The 21,322-nt window shown below is 39.9% G+C and overlaps 3 protein-coding genes across 8 annotated transcripts; all 3 read left to right on the top strand.

Moving 5' to 3' along the window:
- The first annotated feature begins 1,040 nt into the window (after positions 1 to 1,040).
- On the top strand, positions 1,041 to 3,267 carry LOC113068626 (fibronectin type III domain-containing protein 7-like). Its single transcript, XM_026241401.1, has 4 exons — positions 1,041 to 1,044; positions 1,178 to 1,438; positions 1,578 to 1,838; positions 2,981 to 3,267. The coding sequence occupies exons 1-4, from the start codon at positions 1,041 to 1,043 to the stop codon at positions 3,265 to 3,267; spliced, it is 813 nt and encodes a 270-aa protein (XP_026097186.1).
- Positions 2,384 to 11,686, top strand: LOC113068686 (fibronectin type III domain-containing protein 7-like). 2 transcript variants are annotated; one of them, XM_026241511.1, is made up of 16 exons: positions 2,384 to 2,908; positions 2,981 to 3,247; positions 3,371 to 3,631; positions 4,054 to 4,314; positions 4,423 to 4,683; positions 4,788 to 5,045; positions 5,205 to 5,468; positions 5,548 to 5,808; positions 6,754 to 7,014; positions 7,121 to 7,381; positions 7,491 to 7,751; positions 7,844 to 8,104; positions 9,078 to 9,365; positions 9,531 to 9,767; positions 10,147 to 10,212; positions 10,517 to 11,686. In XM_026241511.1, exons 3-16 carry the CDS (start codon positions 3,571 to 3,573, stop codon positions 10,792 to 10,794), a joined length of 3,279 nt encoding a protein of 1,092 aa, XP_026097296.1. In that variant the 5' UTR covers positions 2,384 to 2,908; positions 2,981 to 3,247; positions 3,371 to 3,570; the 3' UTR covers positions 10,795 to 11,686. The 2 variants fall into 2 exon arrangements, with proteins under 2 accessions (XP_026097296.1, XP_026097295.1); XM_026241510.1 differs by lacking the exons at positions 2,384 to 2,908; positions 2,981 to 3,247 and having other exon boundaries at positions 3,301 to 3,631.
- Positions 11,687 to 13,583: 1,897 nt separating this feature from the next.
- LOC113068685 (F-box only protein 30-like) lies at positions 13,584 to 19,145 on the top strand. 5 transcript variants are annotated; one of them, XM_026241508.1, is made up of 4 exons: positions 13,596 to 13,766; positions 14,094 to 14,212; positions 14,727 to 17,114; positions 18,853 to 19,056. In XM_026241508.1, the coding sequence occupies exons 3-4, from the start codon at positions 14,775 to 14,777 to the stop codon at positions 19,054 to 19,056; spliced, it is 2,544 nt and encodes an 847-aa protein (XP_026097293.1). In that variant the 5' UTR covers positions 13,596 to 13,766; positions 14,094 to 14,212; positions 14,727 to 14,774. The 5 variants fall into 5 exon arrangements, with proteins under 5 accessions (XP_026097291.1, XP_026097293.1, XP_026097292.1 ...); XM_026241507.1 differs by having other exon boundaries at positions 14,086 to 14,212; XM_026241506.1 differs by lacking the exon at positions 14,094 to 14,212 and having other exon boundaries at positions 13,584 to 13,671.
- Positions 19,146 to 21,322: the final 2,177 nt, after the last annotated feature.

Below are 21,322 nucleotides of genomic sequence, written 5' to 3'. Positions count from 1 at the left end.
AGAGTTTGTTCAAAAGAGTAGGTTAGCAGGCCACTCGAGGACTACCATCCTGCAAAGTTCATATCCAACCCTAAACAAACCTACCTGAATGAGATAGTCCAGGTGTTCAGGTTTACTTGAGAAAACAGACAGGTATGTTGGAAATGAAGTCTACAGGAAGGAAGCCTCCAGGAGCAGGGCTGGCTACCCCTTACACAGAAGAATTCCATCCAATGATCTCACATTACACCCTAGCATACTATAAGACATAAACTTGTCATGCTCATCTTTTTACAAGCATGGAACAAAAAGTGCCGGATTGTAGACTTCACTCTGTCACACACGCACATCAGATGATATATTTCAAACTTGCTTGAAAAAAAGAGATAATGTTCAGTAGGCTTCAACATCACAGTGAAATCTCGGCTGTGTCTGTTTCTTCAGAACCTTGTCAACCAACTCAACCGACGGTTTCAGGATCATGTGATAACAACACAGTTCTCTTGAACTGGAGTCACAGCAGAGGTGCATCGAGTTACACAATTCATGTAACAAGCAACCTAGGATACGCAGACTCCTTCCAGACATCTGAGTCTACGCTTACAGTGGAGCTTCTTTGCGGACAGACCTACACCTTCACAACACTGGGGGGAAATGATGTCTGCGACAGCATACCAAGCACTCCCGCACATTTTACGACTGGTATGACCCAACACTCATAAAAGCTGTATAGAAATCTAAACTCACAAGTGACAACAAGTGCATTTATTCCACATTTGTATTAATCACTGCTTTTTATAATAGCCCCATGTAAACCATACCACATTGAGACCTATGCGGAGTGTGAAAATAACCTGGGAGCTGTCAGCTGGGCTGGCAGTGATGGCGCAGACATTTACACCGCCATTGCTGTAGGACAGGATAACCACACGCATGTCTGCTTAACAAATACAACTTTTTGTATTTGGGAGGAACTGCACTGTGGAGAAGTTTACTTTGTCCAAGTCATCGCCAGTGCCCAAATCTGCAACAGTGAGCCCAGTGATGGCACAGTCATCCACATGGGTGAGTGTCTAAGAAAAATTAAGGTATACATGTAAGGCAACAATAACTGAAACTACTTTACAGTTCTGTGGCTGTAAAGTCTTTTTTTTGTATCTAACAAATGGCTGATCGAGATTGCCTGTATTGTGTACAGCGCCATGTGTCCCTCAGAAACTGGTGTCCTCTTTCGACTGTGACATGAGAGTGGCTTCCCTCACCTGGGAAGCAAGTGAAAATGCTGAGATGTACCTGGTGTCTGCGGAATCTGATAGCGGTCACCAGGTGGAACTCTCAACAAATGCCACAAGTGCACAATTCTCCGAGTTCAACTGTGGTCAGCAATACTATCTGACTGTGCAAGCTGTGGGAAATGTATGTAGAAGCGTCCCCAGTAATTCTTCAGTACTCAAGACAGGTCAGGACCCTCTTACACACACACACACACACACACACAAAGACATGGGGTCAAAAGAAGTACCTAAAGATCAGGTACCTGGCATAACACTGTCCCACTTGTCGAGTGACTTGGATTGTATCATACTGTCTTCTTGCAGAGCCCTGTACTCCAGCAGTTGTCGTTGGCTTTATGGACTGCATCTCCAACATTGCTACTGTATCTTGGGAGTTAGCTGAAGGTGCAGAATACTACACAGCAACAGTTCATGGCCCAGATGGTCCTTTGGAAACATGCATGTCCTGGTCATCAAGTTGTGGCATGCCCAAACTGTCCTGCGGTGAAGCATACAATGTTAGCGTGATTGCCTCCAGTCGCCAATGTAAATCAATACCAAGTGCGCTGAGCTATCTCAACTCAGGTAATGCAAGCATACAACAGCAACATACATATAAGACACAAATACACTCTCAGTTAGAGCACAGGTTTTATACACTAAAGCCACGTAGAATTTCTGGATCATTTGTAGAAAAAATGTATGAGTAACTTCTCTGGTATTGGGAGATTTTGTTCATGCACACTGTCAGATCCTTCCTGTGCCTTCCTAATACTGAACCCTAAAATGTTGCTGTGGTTTGATCCACGGATCACATTTTCTATAGTTCCAGTTTCTGTCTTGCATTCACAAAGAAGCTTCTCCAGCAATTTTCATCAAGCAAATCCCACTGTGAATGTAGCTTAATTAGCATTAGCATTGGTATGCTGAGTAAAGTCTGGAAACTAAGCGGTGTAAGAAAAATGATGTGTTTTTGAAGATCTCGATGAGGATGTTTTTTGCAGCATAACAGTGACAAATTACATTTAGTACCCTGGGTTCAACGGAGTAGGAAAGAACCCCAAACATCCTAAGCTCAAACCTTTCCAAACTACAGTTTTTAGTTTACTACCCTTAATGTAAATGAAGTTGCTCCTGTTGTTACAGCTGTGATCTGTAAGTTAGTGAAGTTCTGACACCTGATTGTCTGAGATGGTTCTCGGTGTCACAAACAAATTTTCCCATTCTACAACTGATCACCATTTGCTCAGGATGTGATCATCCTAAATGATCTAGGAACAACATAACTTTTCACTTTCATCTTCTCTATAATAATTAAGCCATCTTGGGAAATGAGCATCAAACATCTATCATGGAGTAGAACCTGGTGCGGGGAAGACTTTATTTCCAGTGATTCCCAACCACATAACTGGAGCCCCCCAACATTGCATCTATATTTTGTCTGACACCCATTTAAGTCCTTGGACTGTCTACTAATGGACAGGTGAGTTGAATCAGGTGTGTTTGGTTAAGGAGACATGCAAAATGTGCACTGCTCAGGGTACTCCAGGAATGTGGTTGAGGACCACTGCTCTATTCAACTAAATTGCATAACACCGAGACAAATTCAAAGAAGCCTACACTTTTCCATTTGTCAGTAAAGTTAGGGCATCAAGGTACAGGTTTTTTTTTTTTCATATGCTCCTGGCTTTGGCAAATTCAGCTGATTCTTTCTCTCTCTTTTGCAGTGCCCTGTGTTCCTACAGGTGTGTCTGTGGTGCTGGACTGTGATACTGCCGAGGCGCATGTGTCTTGGAATGCAAGCATTGGGGCGTTGAAATATGTTGCTTATTCATGGAGCAGAACATTCAACTTCATATCCTGCGAGACCTCTGGGCCTGTTACACATTGCACGCTTAGTGATCTCACATGTGGAGATAATTACACTGTTCAGGTGATTGCTGTTGGAGATGAATGCACCAGTTTGCCCAGTCAGGCAGAAAACTTCCGCACAGGTATTTTTATGCTTGTCTAGTTTTGTTGTTCTCGTTGTTTTAGATCAAAAGAATTCTGTTCTGTCTTTTTGAATTTTATATATATTTTTTCTAGTGAATGTTATTGTTATATGTTTCCTCTAGTTCCCTGTGCCCCGGAGGTTACAGCTACACACCTGGAGTGCTCCACTGACTCTGTACTGCTGCAGTGGACTCCCACTGATGGGTCTATTTCCTACACTGCTGATGCCAGGACACCAGAGGGGCTCGTCTCCACCTGCTCCAGCAACTCCACTAACTGTGAACTGAGGGGACTATCCTGTGGGCAAACATACAATGTTACTATGGTATCATATGATGGGCTTTGTCACAGCATGCCTGGCACAGGCCTGGCAGTGGCATCAGGTAGGAAGGAGAAAATCTATTAAAAATGCAGTACCTACATGAAGCAAAGTAGTAATTCTAACATTTTTATGGATCATTATCAGGAAGGCCCATATGATTGATTACTAATGTAAATAACAATACAGAGCATTCTTTAGTTATTTTAAATAAGGTAATAAATTATTATTAATTTTTATGTTTTTTAATTAATTTGACCTTTCAATACATACTTCAGTCTTTTATGACGTGGGAGGTGATTCACTATCCTCGCCTTCATTCAGTTTTTTAAAGTTAGACCTCCCCTTTTTAGTATTCCTCAATCTATTCATTATCATCAATATGATTCTGTAGGAAAAAATAAAAGAATGTAAAAGAAGCTGTGCAATGGTGTAAGTTTATTGTATTTCTGTGAAACAATCTCTCTCTCTCTCTCTCTCTCTCAGTACCCTGTCCACCTAAGAATGTGGAGTTGAATTTGCTCTGTTCTTCAAACTCTGCCCACGTTCAGTGGAAAGCTGGTTCAGGGGCAGAATCATTCGAGGTGCATGCCATTAGCACAGACGGCCAGATGACAGGATGTGACAGCACAAATACTTCCTGTGTTATGCCTAACCTTGTATGCGGTTCCATCTACAACATCAGTGTGCTTGCCATTGGCCACAAGTGTAATGTTTCCAGGAGTGAGATCACAACACTGCATTCAGGTTGGTGACCCCTAATGAAACCCAATCAAATGTGTCCAAATGTGAGTGCTAGCATCTCCCACCCCGACTGTAGAATGACCCAAATATGGAATCCCATTTTGTCCCCAGTCCCATGTGTTCCCAACCACATTCAGGCAAACCTGAGCTGTGGATCTGGAGTGGTTGATGTGTCCTGGCAGCCTAGTCAAGGAGCTCTCTCTTATACTGCTGTCGCTCAGGGCAGCGGGGGCTTTGCGTCTTCATGCAACAGCAGTAGCACTGTATGTGAGTTTAGTAATCTACTGTGTGGACTCACGTACAGCATCAGCGTGACTGCCTCTGACCACGTGTGTACAAGCGCACCGAGTAATAGTGTACAGTTGGACACAGGTACGATGACTCTACACACTAAATTCACAGATATTTGAATAACCACTGAAATTAACAATTTTGTTTGTCCATTCCTATTACGAATCTTTTTTGTGACTGATCAGTTCCGTGTGAGCCACATGGAATCGTGGCTCAACTGGAGTGTAGCAGCCACACAGGTGTAGTGTCCTGGGAACAAGGGGACCATGTTGCATCCTACCTGGTCCAAGCATCCGGTCCGGATGGACACCAAACTTATTGTAGCAGCCCCGCCACCAGCTGCAGATTACCCAGCTTGCATTGCGGCCAAGCCTACAACCTCACACTCACCGCCCAGGACAGCCACTGTAACAGCCAGAATGCCTTTTCACAATTACAGTCAGGTTAGGAATTGTTCCATATTACACTTCTTCAGCAGCATGCAATGCCGAATATGGCACTGCTACACAGCAACAGCACTGTGTTGTTCTGTCAAATTTATAGAGATTAGTTTCTCTGATGTAAACCTCTGATATAGACCTCATATTATTCCTCTTCCTCAGTTCCATGTGCACCTACCAATGTGCAGACTTCTCTTGTTTGCCTGTCTAACTCTGTCGCTGTGACGTGGCAAAGTGGCAGTGGGGCGTTGTCCTACCAGGCTGAGGGTATCACTGTAGATGGCACCCATAAGACCTACTGCAATAGCAGTGTGACACACTGTAATCTAGAGCATCTGCTGTGCGGGGAGACTTATAATGTGTCTGTGCTGTCAGTGGACCACGCATGCAGCAGTGAAAAAAGTTTGTTCACACAAGTGCAAACTGGTGAGTGGCACGCTCAGAGTTTAAGTAAATCTTAACCCTCATTAGAACAGATGTATGAAAGGTGTTTTTCTTTTTTTAGCACCCTGTCCTCCTCAGACCGTTGACGTTCAGGTGAACTGCTCTGCTGGCTCCATGACTGTCACATGGCCAGCCAATCCAGATGCACAATCTTTCCATGTGAGGGCAGAAACCAGTGGAGGAGGTGCCCTGTCATGTGATTCCACCAGCAGCAGCTGTTCAATCAGTGGCTTGCCATGTGGACAGTCATATTCTGTCACTGTAACATCTGTCAGGGGTGGCTGTGAGAGCCAGCGCAGCACAGCTGTTAATGTCACCTCAGGTAATCTTCACAACAACACACAATCACCAGCAGTCCACCGATATAAAACAAAATGACAGCAAATGAAACGTAGCTGCAATTAAATGAACAAAATAGTTTAGACAAATATTTTCTGAACTGAAGAGAAATTATGTACTGAAGAGAACTGAAAACTAAAAATGTTTATTATCCATTGAAAAGGTCAGGAGATTTTGAAACTACAGTACCACCTTGTCTACGTCCCATTGTTTTGCCACAGTTTGAAACAATCTTTTGAGGCTTTCTATACCTCCAACAAACTATTATTTTGATAATCAATTAACTTAATGATTAATTGACCAATCATGCATTATTTTACTGATTACTCGGTAGGCTTTGATCAGTTATCTGGTTTTTATAATTTGTTAAAATATCAGATTCTAACTGAAAGTGACACTGACACTGTTTTTCATGTTTAATACTGTAAAGTTTCTTGCTTTAAAGCAATCTGATGCGTAAAGTATTTTATAAATAAATGTGACACAACTTTACTGTAGTGCTGATTGAAAGCTTGTGCAAAGATCCACATCGCTATGATCAGATGCTTTCTTAACTGTTTTCCTACATCTGTTGTGTTTATTTTGAACATTTCCATATTCATCTAAAAGTAAATCAGAAATCGAGCAGGGTATCTATCCATTACCATCGTGCTGCATCCAATGTAGACAGATGTCTTTGATTTTGTTGCGTCGCTTATGTCCAGTGTAAGACAACGGAAAGCCAAACTTTTCTGTCGATCCTCTAAGACACAGTCAACATCTAAAGTTAAGAGGTTCCTTGTGACTTGCATTTGCATTGCTTGTGCACTCTATTGTCACAGAAATTAAAGAAGAAAAAAAAAACGCTGTTAAATTTACTGCAAAGAATGTATGTGTGGAAATGCTTATTGATCCGAGCAAGCTAACAGACTGTATTTGCATTTTTTAGCTCCTTGTGTTCCTCAAGGAGAGACAGGCAACCTGGACTGTGTTACCAACTCAGCTTGGGTGACTTGGCTACAGGCAAAGGGGGCGGAGTCTTACACTGTCCTGGCAGTGGAAAGAGGCGAAGCCAACTCCAGCTGCTCGGCTACAGATCTGCACTGCAATGTTCCCGACCTGCTGTGTGGAGCCACCTACACCTTCCACATTACTGCTGTCAACTCATTCTGCAGAAGCGCACCAGGCAACGCCTTCGAAATTCAGACAGGTGCAAACACACTCATTTTGAGATGTGGACTAGCTTTCAAGCCACATCCACCAAACTGTCCGAATCTGTCATCACAGTCACTTATCTCTACTGTTTCTGTCTGCAGCTCCATGTGCCCTCACCTCAATCACTGCACACACGGACTGTTACAGCAGCCATATCACAGTTAGCTGGCAGCTGAACGAGGGATCTTCCTTGTATGTGGCCACCGCTGAAGGTCATGACCAAAGCATTTTGATATGTAACAGCACTGGCACGTCCTGTGCCCTCTCCGGAGCCAAGTGTGGAATGCAGTACACGGTTATCATTTCTGCGTCCTCCGACAAATGCAGCAGCTTACGGAGTCCCCCTCTAAAGATGCACACAGGTACACAACTACTCAACACAACACTAACCTTGCTCTTCAAGGCACACTGCATATGTGTGCGATATCACACTGACCTACAGTATAACCTCTCTATTTAATTCTCTTTCAGCACCTTGTGCTCCTCAGAATATAACCGTGAACCCAGTGTGTGACTCAAACGGGATGACGGCAGCATGGTCACCCTCTCTGGTTGCCGAGTCATACTCACTCACAGCCAGCAGTCGAGATGGAGATGTCCGCACCTGCAGAAGCACCACAAACAACTGCACCCTGCTTCACCTGCACTGCGGACAGATTTATGACGTTAGCATAACCGCTTCGGCTGGAAACTGCACCAGCATGGCCAGTCAGCAGGTCACCTTCTATACCGGTGAGAGCACATGGTGGCTTGAAGACAACATGAACAGCATTATATTTTGGTGTGAAATTCATGACATATTGTACTACTTCTGCTCTACATAGTGCCCTGTGAGCCACAGAACATGACTGTGGAAGTGCAGTGTGACACAGGGACTGCTTCACTCTCTTGGGTGGAGGGCCATGGTTCTCTGCAGTACTTCACAACGGCTCAGACCAAGGATGGGCACACGCTTCACTGCGACACCACGGACACGTCCTGTAGCATTCACGGACTGACTTGTGGGACGCTGTACAACTTCAGCGCACTGGCTTCAGATGGAACCTGCAACAGCTCCGTCACTGTGCCAATCCAGAGAGGAGCAGGTACACCAGCAGATATATCTGAGCATGTTAAAGGATCTGTTCATCTGAAGATTACAGACCTTAAAACACAAAACCATTATTAAAGCTGCGGTAGGGAACTTTTGACGCTCTAGCGGTTAATAAACAGAACTGCTTGCGTCTTGCGGAAGAACATCGTAGCCGGAACTACTTCTCTCTGTTTATGTCTATGAAGAATCACAAAGGTACTGGGTTACTCCGCCGCGGTATCCCCGAAGCAATCTAAAATAGTCCGAATATAAACACTAATTATAGGTGTACCCTAGTGATTCAGGACAAGCCAAAAACACGGCTTGGAAAATGGATTCATGGTGTACTCGCTTATTATATAAATTTTTCTACATTTTAAAACACAAAGTTACGGACCGCAGCTCTGATTGGTAATTTTAATACTTCAACATTTTTATTTATATTTTTCTGTTTATTTCATGTCATATTCATATTTTTGTTTTGAATAATGAAAATGATTTTCAATAAATAACAATAACTCTATTATGTTGCTGTCAAATCAATTATTTGTGATTAATCACATCCAAAATAGTTTACAAAAAAAGTGTTCACATAAGTATTTACTGTGTGTGTGTGTGTGTGTGTGTGTGTGTGTGTATATATATATATATATATATATATATATATATATATAAAAATATAAGATATGATTTATATTATATAAATATTACATATATTCCTTTGAAACACACACAATTTTATATTTTAAGAACTATTTACATGTATTCTATATATTATATTTTCTTATATATATATACATGTATGTGTGTGCATTTATATATATATATATACACAGTACACACACACACAAATATATATTATGTAAAAACAAACATTTATTTTGGAAGATATTAATCTCAATTATCAATTATATCAATTATATCTCAATCATTATATATGTATTTTAGCAGCATTACTCTATTGCTAATTAACCTCTCTCCTGCAGTCCCATGTCCTCCGGTCACTGTGAGGGTGAGGACCCATCTGATGGTCGATGCGACTCTCGTCAGGGTCTCTTGGAATCTCGTGTACTGTCCTGACGTCATGTACCTGGTACGGGTGACCGGTGCGATCCAGGACAACCCAGAGTCCCTCATGGACGTGTCATCCTACTGGACAGACATCAGCTACTTTGAGTTCCCTGTTCCCTGTAGCACCTCTTACAGTGTGACTGTGTTTGCACAAAACTCAGCTGGGATCAGCAGACCCTCTCAGGCTGTTACTGGTGTCACAGGTACAAGTCAAACGTTCAATGATTAAAAAAAAAAACAGGTTTAAAAACTCAAAGTCTAAGATTATATTGACTGATCTCAAAAGAGGAGTTCAGAAGAGTAAGAAGTTTGTATAGAACATGTTCATATATTCTCTGTCTTGATCTGTGACTCTGTACTCTGTTCAGTGCCCTGTCCACCGGTGAATGTCACCTTCAGCGGGGACAGTTCCTCTGCCACAGTGGCCTGGAGGTCCTCCGCTCTTACCACAGGATACAGGGTGTACCAGCTGAGTTCTGGCGGCAGGGTGCCGGTCTGTCTCACCTCAAACCTCAGCTGTGAGGTCTCTGGCCTGCAGGCCTCGAATGTGGCTGTGACAGCCTGGAACAGTGCAGGAGAGAGTCTTGCATCTAGAGTAGCTTCTGGTAAGAAAAACAATTATTATAGCTAAGCTAAAAAAAATTATAGCTAAGGCCAGATGTAATATATTTTTTTTCTGCACTGATTTTGGATGGAAATGCAATTTCCTCATTTTCAGTAGAGCTCTTCTTTTTTTTCTTTTTTTTTTGTGTACCTACTCTGTTCATTTCTTGCAAGAAACACTTGGTGTTACATAATGTAGCCTGAAGTTGTACTGACTATTTATGTATTTTATTAAAATAATGAACTTTTTTTCTTCTGTTTTCATTTTTTCTTGGAAATAGAGATTAGCTGTTATTAGCTGTACTCTGAATTCAGTATCAGTATGTGTTTAAGTATTTGCCTGCGCAAAACAAAAAATATTTTGACACATAGTTTTTACAGGTCAAGCCTTAAACCGTCGGAAGAGAAATGTGGAGTTTGCCAAGATATATGCATCCCTGACTCCTGGTGAGTGAACACTGCTTACTTGCACAACAATTAAGAGCATAGAAAAATATTCAAGGCTATTCTATTCTAGCATTCTATGAGGATGAGAATCGATTTTGAAGTTTGAGCTGAAGTTTATTGTTTGGGGGGGTGCAAAAAGAGACCATTATAATGAGATTATTATAATATTTTGCAGTACTAGTATTTTTATTTATTTTTCTCATTTTGAGTAATTGATTGTGATTCATTGTCATGAAATGATCTCTGATATCAGGATATTAGGTTGAAGTTGTTGGTAATCAAATGCTGTTGTGCTGTACTGCAGAGGAGCTGGCTGTTCCTGTGGCCAGGGTCGCTGTGACGGGACAGTCACTACAGGTGGAGTGGTCTCTGGTGAGAGGGGCCGAGTCCTACACCCTGATTGTATACGAGGACACAGAAGAACAGCCGAAGGAGGTGGTGTCCGTGTACAGGACTGAGATTGCTACAGTTACTGAGCTTGAACCTGCAACACGTTACTGCATCATCGTGTCTGCCAAAAACAACAACATCCAGAGCACATATTCCCACCCTGTGTGTGTCACTACTGACGCCTCCGAGTAAACTGGACTGTACAGGACTGTAGATACACAACTAACTGAAGCCGTGCTGAGTTCCCTGAACTAGCATCTTCTCTTTCTTATATTCCATGATTACTACTCAAAAGAAATCAGCCTTCTTGTCCTTTCAGAAATCTAAACAAATATAATCCCAAATTCTTGACTGATTCCTTTTTTTCTAATGAAACCAATCATAATAAAGAAATTACTGAATTTCTGTGATGTAACATCTAAAATAGAAAAATTTCTGTTGATTGAAAAACATAACTTAAAATGAAGAATAGATGTGAAGAAATTATACATTGATTGACCATAGAAACATGTTGTACTGTAACACATAGTTTTTAAAGAAAGTTATGTATTTATCTTAAAAAGTCATTTTCTGTAACCAGTTCATAAAATGATTCAATCAAGAATGTTTGTGAAGTTAGATCAAATAAATGGTTAATTTATCGAGCACTAGTTTTAAACCAAACATTGTATTCTCTGATGTATATGTGGCTTTGTTAACAATCAGAAATGGTACTTTTATACATGAAGTCGTATGAAAGAAATAAAGGCTGTTAAAGAAAACTTCAAACATTTTGGTTCAAATGAAAAGCCAAGAACTGTTACTAATAATCTGAATCTTCTGCTTTTTTTGGTTTTATTATAAGTAAAATGCACCATATTTTTTTTTTTTTTTTAATACATTTAAATGATCATGATTGATCTTATGATACAATGATTAAATCAGCTGTTGTAATTATCCATGAAAAATAAAGTAAGTTCAAGTAAATAATTTAAAGTGAAGTGCTTCTCAATTTGTTCATTACAATCAGATGTAACTTTTCCACAGTCAAATATATGGCCAACCAGGGAGGATTGGGGTAAAGTGGACCACCTGATGTGTAATTGAGATACTAGTTTTTTTTTTTTTTTTACCTGTGTCAACTTTGTTTCCAACGTTATTGTTTTGAAAGGTATTTACCAATAAACATTTTATGGGTCATGCACTCGATACAAATGATGAGTATGTGCCCTCCCATAAAATATCACATAAAAAAAAAAAAAAATCCTGCATCTTACAAATCAGAAAAGCATTGTTTACTAACTAATACAAATTCATATTTAACATATTCAATGATCCCAAATGGTTTTTAATACCTCTGCTAACAGATGTCATCTTCTGGTGCCTGTACCATGATGGTGGCTCAACAAATTCAGGGTTAATGGCTTAGTTTTGAGTCAACAAAACCAAACAAGTCCATTGGTACCATGAAGCTGATCATCAGCTTTCTCTGACAACTCAGGCTTGATCATTATTTAATGGAGCAGGTGCACATGAAAGAGAGACATCAGTAATGAACAGCCAACTGCCAATGAACTTCTCGTGAGAGAGTCAGTGCGATTTACTACCAAATAATAAAAGATCTAACAATATGAAGAATTTAAACACATTTACAAGATCAAACGACCTATCCATGAAAGAGGAAAACTTCAAGAAAACCACTTGCCATATAAGTGCAAGTAAAAGGTGCAAAGTTAGTTTATAGAGTTGTAAATATGTATAGGTATAATAACACTTCAAAATCTAAGCTCATATGTAGTCTTGTTTAAAATATTGATTCTAACACGTATATATTTTTTATATTAATATAAAATAAAAGCTTAATAATTACTATTAAACTAAGCTAGCTTGTGAAATGGATTAAGGGTATTATAATTATATAAATCATATAAAATAATTATAAAAAATAATCTAAAAATCACACAATTTTATTATTAAAAATATTTTTGTTAGCATCCTTAAATCTGGAGTAAAAAAAAAACAAAACAAAAAAACTGGGTGGAGTGGCTTTATTGCGTCAGAGATGCATCACTTTGCTTGAAGCCGATTGGTCAGATTTCGGTTTGAGATCTCTAAACCAGAACATAACCTGTCCCAGAGCAGGTTAGCTGTGGAGTGTAAGTTATTAAGGCAATCAATGCCGCTAAAAGCCAAGCTACTTTCATGGTACCTAAAAACCCAGGATAGGTGCACACTAAACTGAAACTTACCCGGCCAGTCAGCTAAAACGGCTTCATGCAGGCCCCTTATATCTTAAAATAGTCAATAGACAGATCAACAGATGATTAATGATACATTATAATCTCTCTGATCACCCACAAAACTCTTGTAAATCATACATCAACTGACCAAAGCATGCAGACTGTGTCTGTGACTATCATAGACACTGGCTTTACATGGAAAGGCTCAGGGGGCTGTACCATGAAGCTGTTTTAGCTGGCTGGACAGGTAAGTTTTTTAGCGGCATTCATTGCCATACACTCCATGGCTAACCTGCTCCATTATGTTCTGGGTCAGAAATCTCAAACTGAAGCTGGACCAATCAGATGTGAGAGACACAAAGTCACTCACCCAGTTTATTTTGCTCCAAATTATGTCACTAATGCTAAAAAAAAAGAAAGAAAAAAATAAGTAATTTTATGATTTATATAATTATTATGATTCATATTATTATTATTTATCTGTTACACACAAGCAAATTTAGTTTAACAGTTATTATAAATCCTTTATTTTAAATAAATATTAATGTATACAGATCATGTCATATAAATAAGCTGTAGTATCAATAGATTGCACCATTTTAAAAATGAATAACTTTTTAAAAACCATCCGGTTTAGAAACACCAAAATAATTCTACCTAATATCATTCCTCAATTTAAAATGTTTAAATTGTATTGTAAATAAACACATTTCTAGTAGCCTATAAATAATACCCTGCCTAATGTCACGACGTCACGACGCTCGGTTGTACGTGATGACGTCATCGGCGCGCGTCCTGGACGGATTGAGCATTTTTGGACAGGACTGTTTACGTTATCATCCAGCGGTGTGTAAGTGTCCCGTTTCATTGTAAAATCGGACAAGTGAGGAAACAGGCGAGGGGAGTAAGTGAGTAACGCGGGGAGTTAGTTGACACAATCTGTGGGTAAGTGAGTAGTTTGTTTACGGAGACTGAAGGTAGAAAGTTCAGCTAGCTAACAGGCTAACGTAAACAAATAATAAAGTAAACCAAAGTTAAACTTCAACAAAATAAAGATCTAAATTTCACTGCCATAATCGTGAGGTCACTTTTTTTAACTTCATTCTGTACTAAATGAAGTGTCATGAAGTTTTTGTGGTTGTTGAAGGTTTTCAGTTTTGTCAAATGTCTGTTTATCAAAAATTAAAACCAATGTGTGTTGGGGATCTTAAAGGTTCTTTCTGTGTTCTTGGTTTATGGTTCGGTGTGGTGTCATTGTACAAAGACCTGTAGAACAGCAGCAACACATGAGTTAAGGGGGCCAGCTTCGTTTATGCTGACTAAGAAGGCTATGCTGGATAGATTCAGACAGCATTAAAGCTGGAGGGAATATGCCAGGAGTTCAAGAGGGGGTATTTATCAAATTAATGCTTTTTTTTTCAGTGCACACTACATAGTTTATCAAAATTGACAAGAGAAATTAGAACAATGTCATTGTAAGATTATAAATGTTTTTATAAAGTCATCAGTTCTTGTGATCATCTTGAACTTCCCATCTGTCATAAGGTGTGGTAGGAATCCACTACCTTGTATGATACATTTAGACAATTAATGGTTAACCCCAAAATTACTTAATTGTTGGTCTATTTACATATTCAGATGGATGGTTTGGGCCATAAACCTTTTTTATTTTTTTCACGTTAAAAAAGTTGTAAAATGTGTTTTAAGATTCCCGTGCTGTTTTTGTGCCTGTTTGCGACTACTGGCCATGACATTAACGACATACTTGCTTACCAGATGTGCAGACAATAAACAGTTCAGATCTACAATATTACATTTAGTAGATGCCCCTTTCTATAAAAAAATAACTTCTACAGCTTGCATGTTGGATAATCTAATCTCAGTTTTTCTCTCATTGTTTTGCAGGGGTTGAGAATCCTGCTACTACGCTTCTTGCTCCTGTCACCTTAAATAATGGAGGAGCCTCATATTCACTGCATGTCCTGCATAAGCAGAAGATGCATGGTCAAACCTGAACCTGGCACTTCCTGTGACCTCATCAGCTGCCCTCTTGTGTGTGGTGCTGTCTTCCACTGCTGCAAGGCTATTGAACACAAGCTGCTGTGCCCGCTTGAAAGGGTGCCATGTCTTAACCAAAGCATCGGATGCCCTTTTACACTGGCCCGTGGCCAGATGGCAGAGCACCTTGAGGTGTGTCCTGCAGGTGTGGTGTGCTGCACTATGGAGTGGAATAGGTGGCCAGTGAATGATGAAGATTATCGTTCGTATGAGAGACTGAGTCAAGAAGCAGATGAGGTGGAGCAGCTTGACATGGCACTCGCCCTTCAGGACCAGCGCACCATGTTAGCGTCACTCAAACTCGTCTCTCTGGCTCCCACCAGTGGCTCAGAGAACAAGACTCAGCCACCAAAACAAAGCGAAAAGCCTGGCATAGTCTCAGTTGCTCAGGCTCCATGTGTGCAGGTGGAGAGTGTTGAGATGGAGCCTACGGCTGGCTGCTCAAAAGACAAGATTTCCAATGGGATTAACGGTCTAAAAGAAGAACATTATGGGGAGCTCTACCAAACCACAGTAGAGACGACCAAAAGCCTGGCCGCAGCTCTCAATGTCCTGATCCACCTTAATTCTTCAGAAACCGACGGTACAGCCACTAATGCATCAGCTGGACTTACAGAGCGCAATGGTGAACTGAATGAAAAGATGAGGATGAGAGAAGATGCCAGGTTCAGTTGTGATAAAATAGCTAGTGGAGTCAATGGCCTAAAGGAGGAGCTACAGCCTCAACAGCACCAGAAACTCATGGAGCTTGGCAGAAGCTTGGCATCTGCTCTCGGATCACTAGGAGATGCTGTCAAAGGCACTGAGACAATTAATGGTCCGATAGTAAATGACAGTGGTATGCTCATTCAGTCAGAAACCTTGGAGTCTGCAGATGTTGAAATGAAGGATGTTAACTCGGCGGTTGATGGTGAGTCTGGGGCTGTTGGGAGATTTGATGATGGAGAAACCGCTTTAGATGTTCTTGCTCATGAGGCAACAGGTGAGTGTAGCCCAGTCATGTTGGAAGACATCGATAGACAAGGGTTCTGTAATGGCTCTCATAGTATTGTGGATGACTTAATGGAATCGACCACTGAACACCATCAAAACCCAGAGTCCCAAGGTTCTTGGGAATTTGTTGGTCCTTTAATTCCCCATAGGCCAGAGATCAGACATGACCAACAAGCTTTCTTGATCCAGGAGGCCTGTGGATCACAAGCTCCATTACTGCAGCAACCTATACATGCTCAGATTTTGACCATCCAGAGAGACAGTGCTGTACCAATGATGGCATTGGATTTTGAAGACAGGACTTTTGAGAGGAAACTCCAAAACCTTCAGTTGCTGCGCAACTTTATGCCACTTGCACTCAATGGACGGAAGGGACCATTTACCGAAGTCTTTCCTCATAGAAATCCACATTGCAAAATGGAGGACAAAGCTGTGGACACATCAGATTTAGATCAGGAACCAGTGGATGACCCCATGGGACTTGGCGAAATTGACTTTACGGCAGCCGCTCTTCTGTTCTGCTTAGAAGAGTCGCCACGAGCTCGGAGGATATCGGACACAGTCTATGGGTTTGGGGGCTCACGTGTTGACTTCGGCACCCAGACGTTTAGTTTCCCCGCTGCCATCTTGGCAACAAGTACGATGGTCGGCGAGGTTGCATCCGCTTCTGCTTGTGATCGAGCCGCTCCACGCCTTTCACAACCAAGTCCGTTTTGCACTCTACGGCTTGATCTTACCTTGGAGCAGCTAGTTCCTCGCCCAAGCTGGGCCCCACGCGAGGGCTCCATGTTTACCTTTGAGTGCGGCCAGCTCTTCCGTCGAGAAGAGTTCCTCTCACATTTTCGCAATGTTCATGGAGAAATACACTCTGGACTCAATGGCTGGATGGAGCACCGTTGTCCGTTAGCGTATTATGGCTGCACATACTCCCAACGCAGATTCTGCCCTAACAATCAAGGCTCGAAGGTAGTTCATGACCGCCACCTCAGGTCCTTCGGGGTGCAACCCATTTCGGAACCTGTGACTCAACCCAAGTGTGATCACCTTAGTGGATTGCCGTTTGAAGTACTTCAACATGTAGCACGATTTCTGGATGGCTTTAGCCTATGTCAGCTGTCAATGGTGTCTCGTACCATGAGGGATGTTTGCGCTAGTCTGCTGCAGACTCGTGGCATGGTGGTAGTACAATGGGAAAAGAAGCAATATTTGGATGGAAGACGAACCTGGCAGATAAAAGACAAGGTACACTATGTCTAAATAGTGGCAGCATGCTAATAATGTTATGTTAAACCAAGGGTGTCTCAATCAGCTCCCTAGCGTCTAAGTTTGTGAATTGTAAACTGTAAGGGGGCATAGTGATTATTGATGATCCCTGGTTTTTGCGATACATTGTGGGATTTTTTTTAGGGAGCGAAAGTTACAGAAGGATTTCTTGATTGAGACCTTAAAATGGCCGATTCCCTAATCAGTGCCCTGACTACTGAACTAGGAAGCTTATTGTGAGACACCCCAAGGATGCTGCACACGTGAAAAGTGAAGCCAAAACTATTTGATCACTGCAGTATGATTGGCTGCAGTATAGGTCATGAACTCTCTATAGCAGCATTTCCACTGTCGGGCCAGTGCTGGCTAGGGATTAAAACGGGCGGGGCGGGGCTCATAGCCCCGGGCCATTAGCACCGAGGCCAGAATAGCGCAGGGTTTCCACAGTCGAGCTTGAAGCACCGCTGCACGTCACTAAAACACGCCCTTTACACGCCTCTTAGGAACAACATAACAACAACATAATTTCATCACCAAAGATAAGTTATTAGAAAACTAATAAGAAATAAGTCTCTGGAACTAGTGTGATCACAAAACAAATATGATAAAAGCGCCCATTTGTTTGCATGCTTTGTTAAATAAACAAATTCAAAAGCATTAATGTTTTACTGTAGATTAAGTGATACATTGATCATAATAAATTAATTTATCAGGACTCAAAATTAATCACACAGAAATAAATTCATTTCTATTTTAGTTTTATTTTTTTAACGCTTATGAAAATAGCCTGCTTGTTCAGTCGAGTCTGTTTCTGTTTATTTGTAGCAGTGGCCTATACGTCACATCTAGAATGAATGATAATATCTCTGTTTTTATAAAAGCTTCTGAACAAAAAACATTATATTTTTATGATAGGCTACGTGGAGCTAAACTCTCGAGACGAGACTTGTGACATAATATAAATAAATACACGATTGTGATAGAGAATAAGAAGCTGACGTCTGATTTATCCAAGCGGTTGCATTTACCATGTTTACTATGGTAACGTTAATGTTTAGCGTGCATAGTCTTTTACATCGCTTATAAATATTTATGCCTTGTTTAGTGATTATAATCCACATCGGATCAAGTTATTTCAAACACTTGCTGCCGACTAAGAGTGAGTTTTGAGCTCAACTTATTTTAAAAAGTCTTTAATGCTGGTGTTATAGTTGTTATTTTTCTGAAATGATCCATAGTGCTGAACACTCTAGATGCGGAGAAACTCCGCCTTTGTTCATAACCCCTCCTCTAGCACCAGCTGGCCCGCTTTGGCCAAAAAACGATAGCACGCCAGCTTTAAGCCCGACAGTGGAAATGTGACTTATGTAAACTAATTGGACATTACAAAAAAAATATATAATAATAATTCTACACATTAAACTGGTTTCTGTCAATTTTAGGTAGTTCTTTTCACACTGATGTATGTTCAGTTTAAATTTTTCTAATAAGTTTTGTTAGTTTTAGTGATTTCTGTGTTTTTTTTTTTTTTTTTTTTTTTGCTTAATTTTTCAAAAATCATCAATCTTGTCTTAAATGTGTTAAACAGTTTTCATATTTTTTTCTGACTGTACTCTTTTCCTAATCTCAGTGAAAGAAATGATCTAAACAGGTAACAAGTTCTACCATACACTTATTGTTAAGCTGTAAGTTAAGTAACTGTTTTGTTTTCCTGCAGGTTTGGCGTTTCAGCACAGCCTTTAGTCCAGTTAACCGCTGGGAGTTTGCGGACATCTCTAGCATGTCAGACCATCTGAAACGCTGCCCATACAATGAAGCTCTCCGGCAAGTGGAGGCGGTTCCTCTGCCCTGCATGTGCACGACCAGAGAGCTAACACGAGACGGCAGATCGCTTCGATCAGTTCTCAAACCAGTATCATAACACTACGAAAACAAAACATAACTAAAACACTTCAATATCTAACATCTAAAATATAATATCACTGTGTAAATAAAAGGAATCTAAATATTTTTTTTTCTTTTAAAGTTAAGATTATTTTTGTATTAATATATCAAAGATTAATTTGAAGGTCTGAAGGGGCGTGAAGCAAGGTTCCTTTAGGAAAAATGGTTTGGCTTCCTCTGACACACACCCATGCTGTCTTATCAAGACCAAGGCTGAGAGTGGACTGGTTTAAAGGAGAGTGAACATTGGTGAAACAAAGGCTTAATTTAGTGGGATTATATGAGCCTCAACCTGTCAAATAACACTTGACACAGCAAGATAATCTCTTTAGAGATGATCAGATAATGACTTCTGGTTCCTGTCAGTACATATCCACACTATAGTATATTTGTATGTTTCGGCTAAGATAACATGGTTCAGTTTTGCTCCATTTTATGGTGACATTGCAGACAGGTGCACTTCTCCCTGACCCAGGAACAGCTGTCATCATGCTTAAGCATTCAAGGGCTTGGATTTATATTGGGTTTCAGAGTAAGAGAGCTGTGCTTCTGTCCTTTTCTATCACATTGTCATAGAACAGGAGGGTTTCATTTACCACAGGTTTACAATTACCACTCTCTTAAAGGCTTTATCCAGAAATGGCACCAATGGACTTTAGTCAACTTTAAAGGATGCTCTGTATGTACTGAGGCATACATACTGAAACCCCTTCTCCAGCACTATATCGTTCAATATCAGCATGCCCACCATATATCAGCATTTAGAGTCAATCTTTGCACTTTACTGAATCTTGTGGCTGTCTGCACTCCGATCCTCACTAACCTGAAGTAAACAGATGCTCTGCTATTGTGTTTCCTATCGAGGGAGCAGGAAAAGCTTAGCTAACACTATATTTGAAAACAAAGAAGAGCTCTATAACTTACATGTATGTGATGTGTGACATATCTTAACCCGTCTGCATTTAAATGTGTGCTGTGCGAATATGTGGAAGCTAATATTTGAATGTTTGATCTGAAGCTAATTAAACACTGCAGAAGTGTTTCTTTTAACCTTCCAGGTTTATGGAAAGCTATGCAGCATTTATTGTTCGGAGCTGTTTTAGGCTTCTCAAATGTTGTGTCACCAAGGGTTGTGTGATCATTTCCATGTAATCAAAATTAAGTGTTTTTTTTTTTTTTTTTTTTTTTTAATGCAGTCCATATATTGTATTACTGAAGCTATGTTATATTAAATCTGTTTTTCGGTTAAGTTGGTTATGATCTAAGCAGGAGAATTGCCAGTTGTTGGTTGCATGAGGTTTTTGACTTGAATTAAAAATATCTATATATTTTATCTTTTTTTTTTTTTTTTTGGCTCAGTGTTCTTTTATTTATTTTTTAAACGTATGATTACTGACTACATCCATACTTGTAAGTCTATACTCAATCCAAACTCGAACCGTTACACAGTCTGACTCATAAGTACTTTAATTAAAGCAAACACAATATAAGTAGCCTTTTGTTGAAAATGACAAATATGGCTACAAGTATTTAAAGCAGCTAGCTATCTCAAGGAAGTAAGAGGAGAAAACATTAAATGTCAGGGGGTGGTATTTATTTTTCAACAGCAGAGTTGTAATCCAGAAAATTTGTTTCAATTAATGCTGACCAATGCATCATAACCTTGTGTGTTTAATGTGCACTTACAAAGAATTATTCAAATATTATATATATATATATTAGATTTTATATATATATATATATATATATATATATATATATATATATATATATAATTAAATCTGTACTTTTAGATAATAGGACATGACTTAAGAATATATAATATTCATGAAATAAAAGTCCATGAAAGTTCACTTTCATGACTATTTCTTTTAAGTCCACTTTGTAGTAATGTATTTAAAGTTAAATAAAGTCAAATTAAATGTTTTACTTAAAAAGTACATTTTAGATAATTTTGTATTCATACTCTTTTTGTCTCGGTGTTGACCAACACACCTAATGTTTTCAATTATCTTTTGAACTGTAGTGTGTTATTCAGTATTAATTTTTTTTAATTAAAACATCTGAAAAAAAAAAACCTGACAATTCAAATTCAATAGCAGATGTTATAGTTTAATTTGGTATTAAATCTGATTAGTGTTACCTGAAAGTGCCTTTTGTCCTACTTGAGTAGAACTTAAGTACACCTCTATATGTAATTTCATAATTTATTTTGAAATATGGTTAAAGTTTAGTGCTGAATG

The sequence above is a fragment of the Carassius auratus genome, linkage group LG48F (genome assembly GCF_003368295.1).
Source record: "Carassius auratus strain Wakin linkage group LG48F, ASM336829v1, whole genome shotgun sequence".
Lineage (NCBI taxonomy): Eukaryota > Metazoa > Chordata > Actinopteri > Cypriniformes > Cyprinidae > Carassius > Carassius auratus.
The sequence above is the reverse complement of the archived record's forward strand: the minus strand, read 5'-3'. Positions and strand labels throughout refer to the sequence as shown.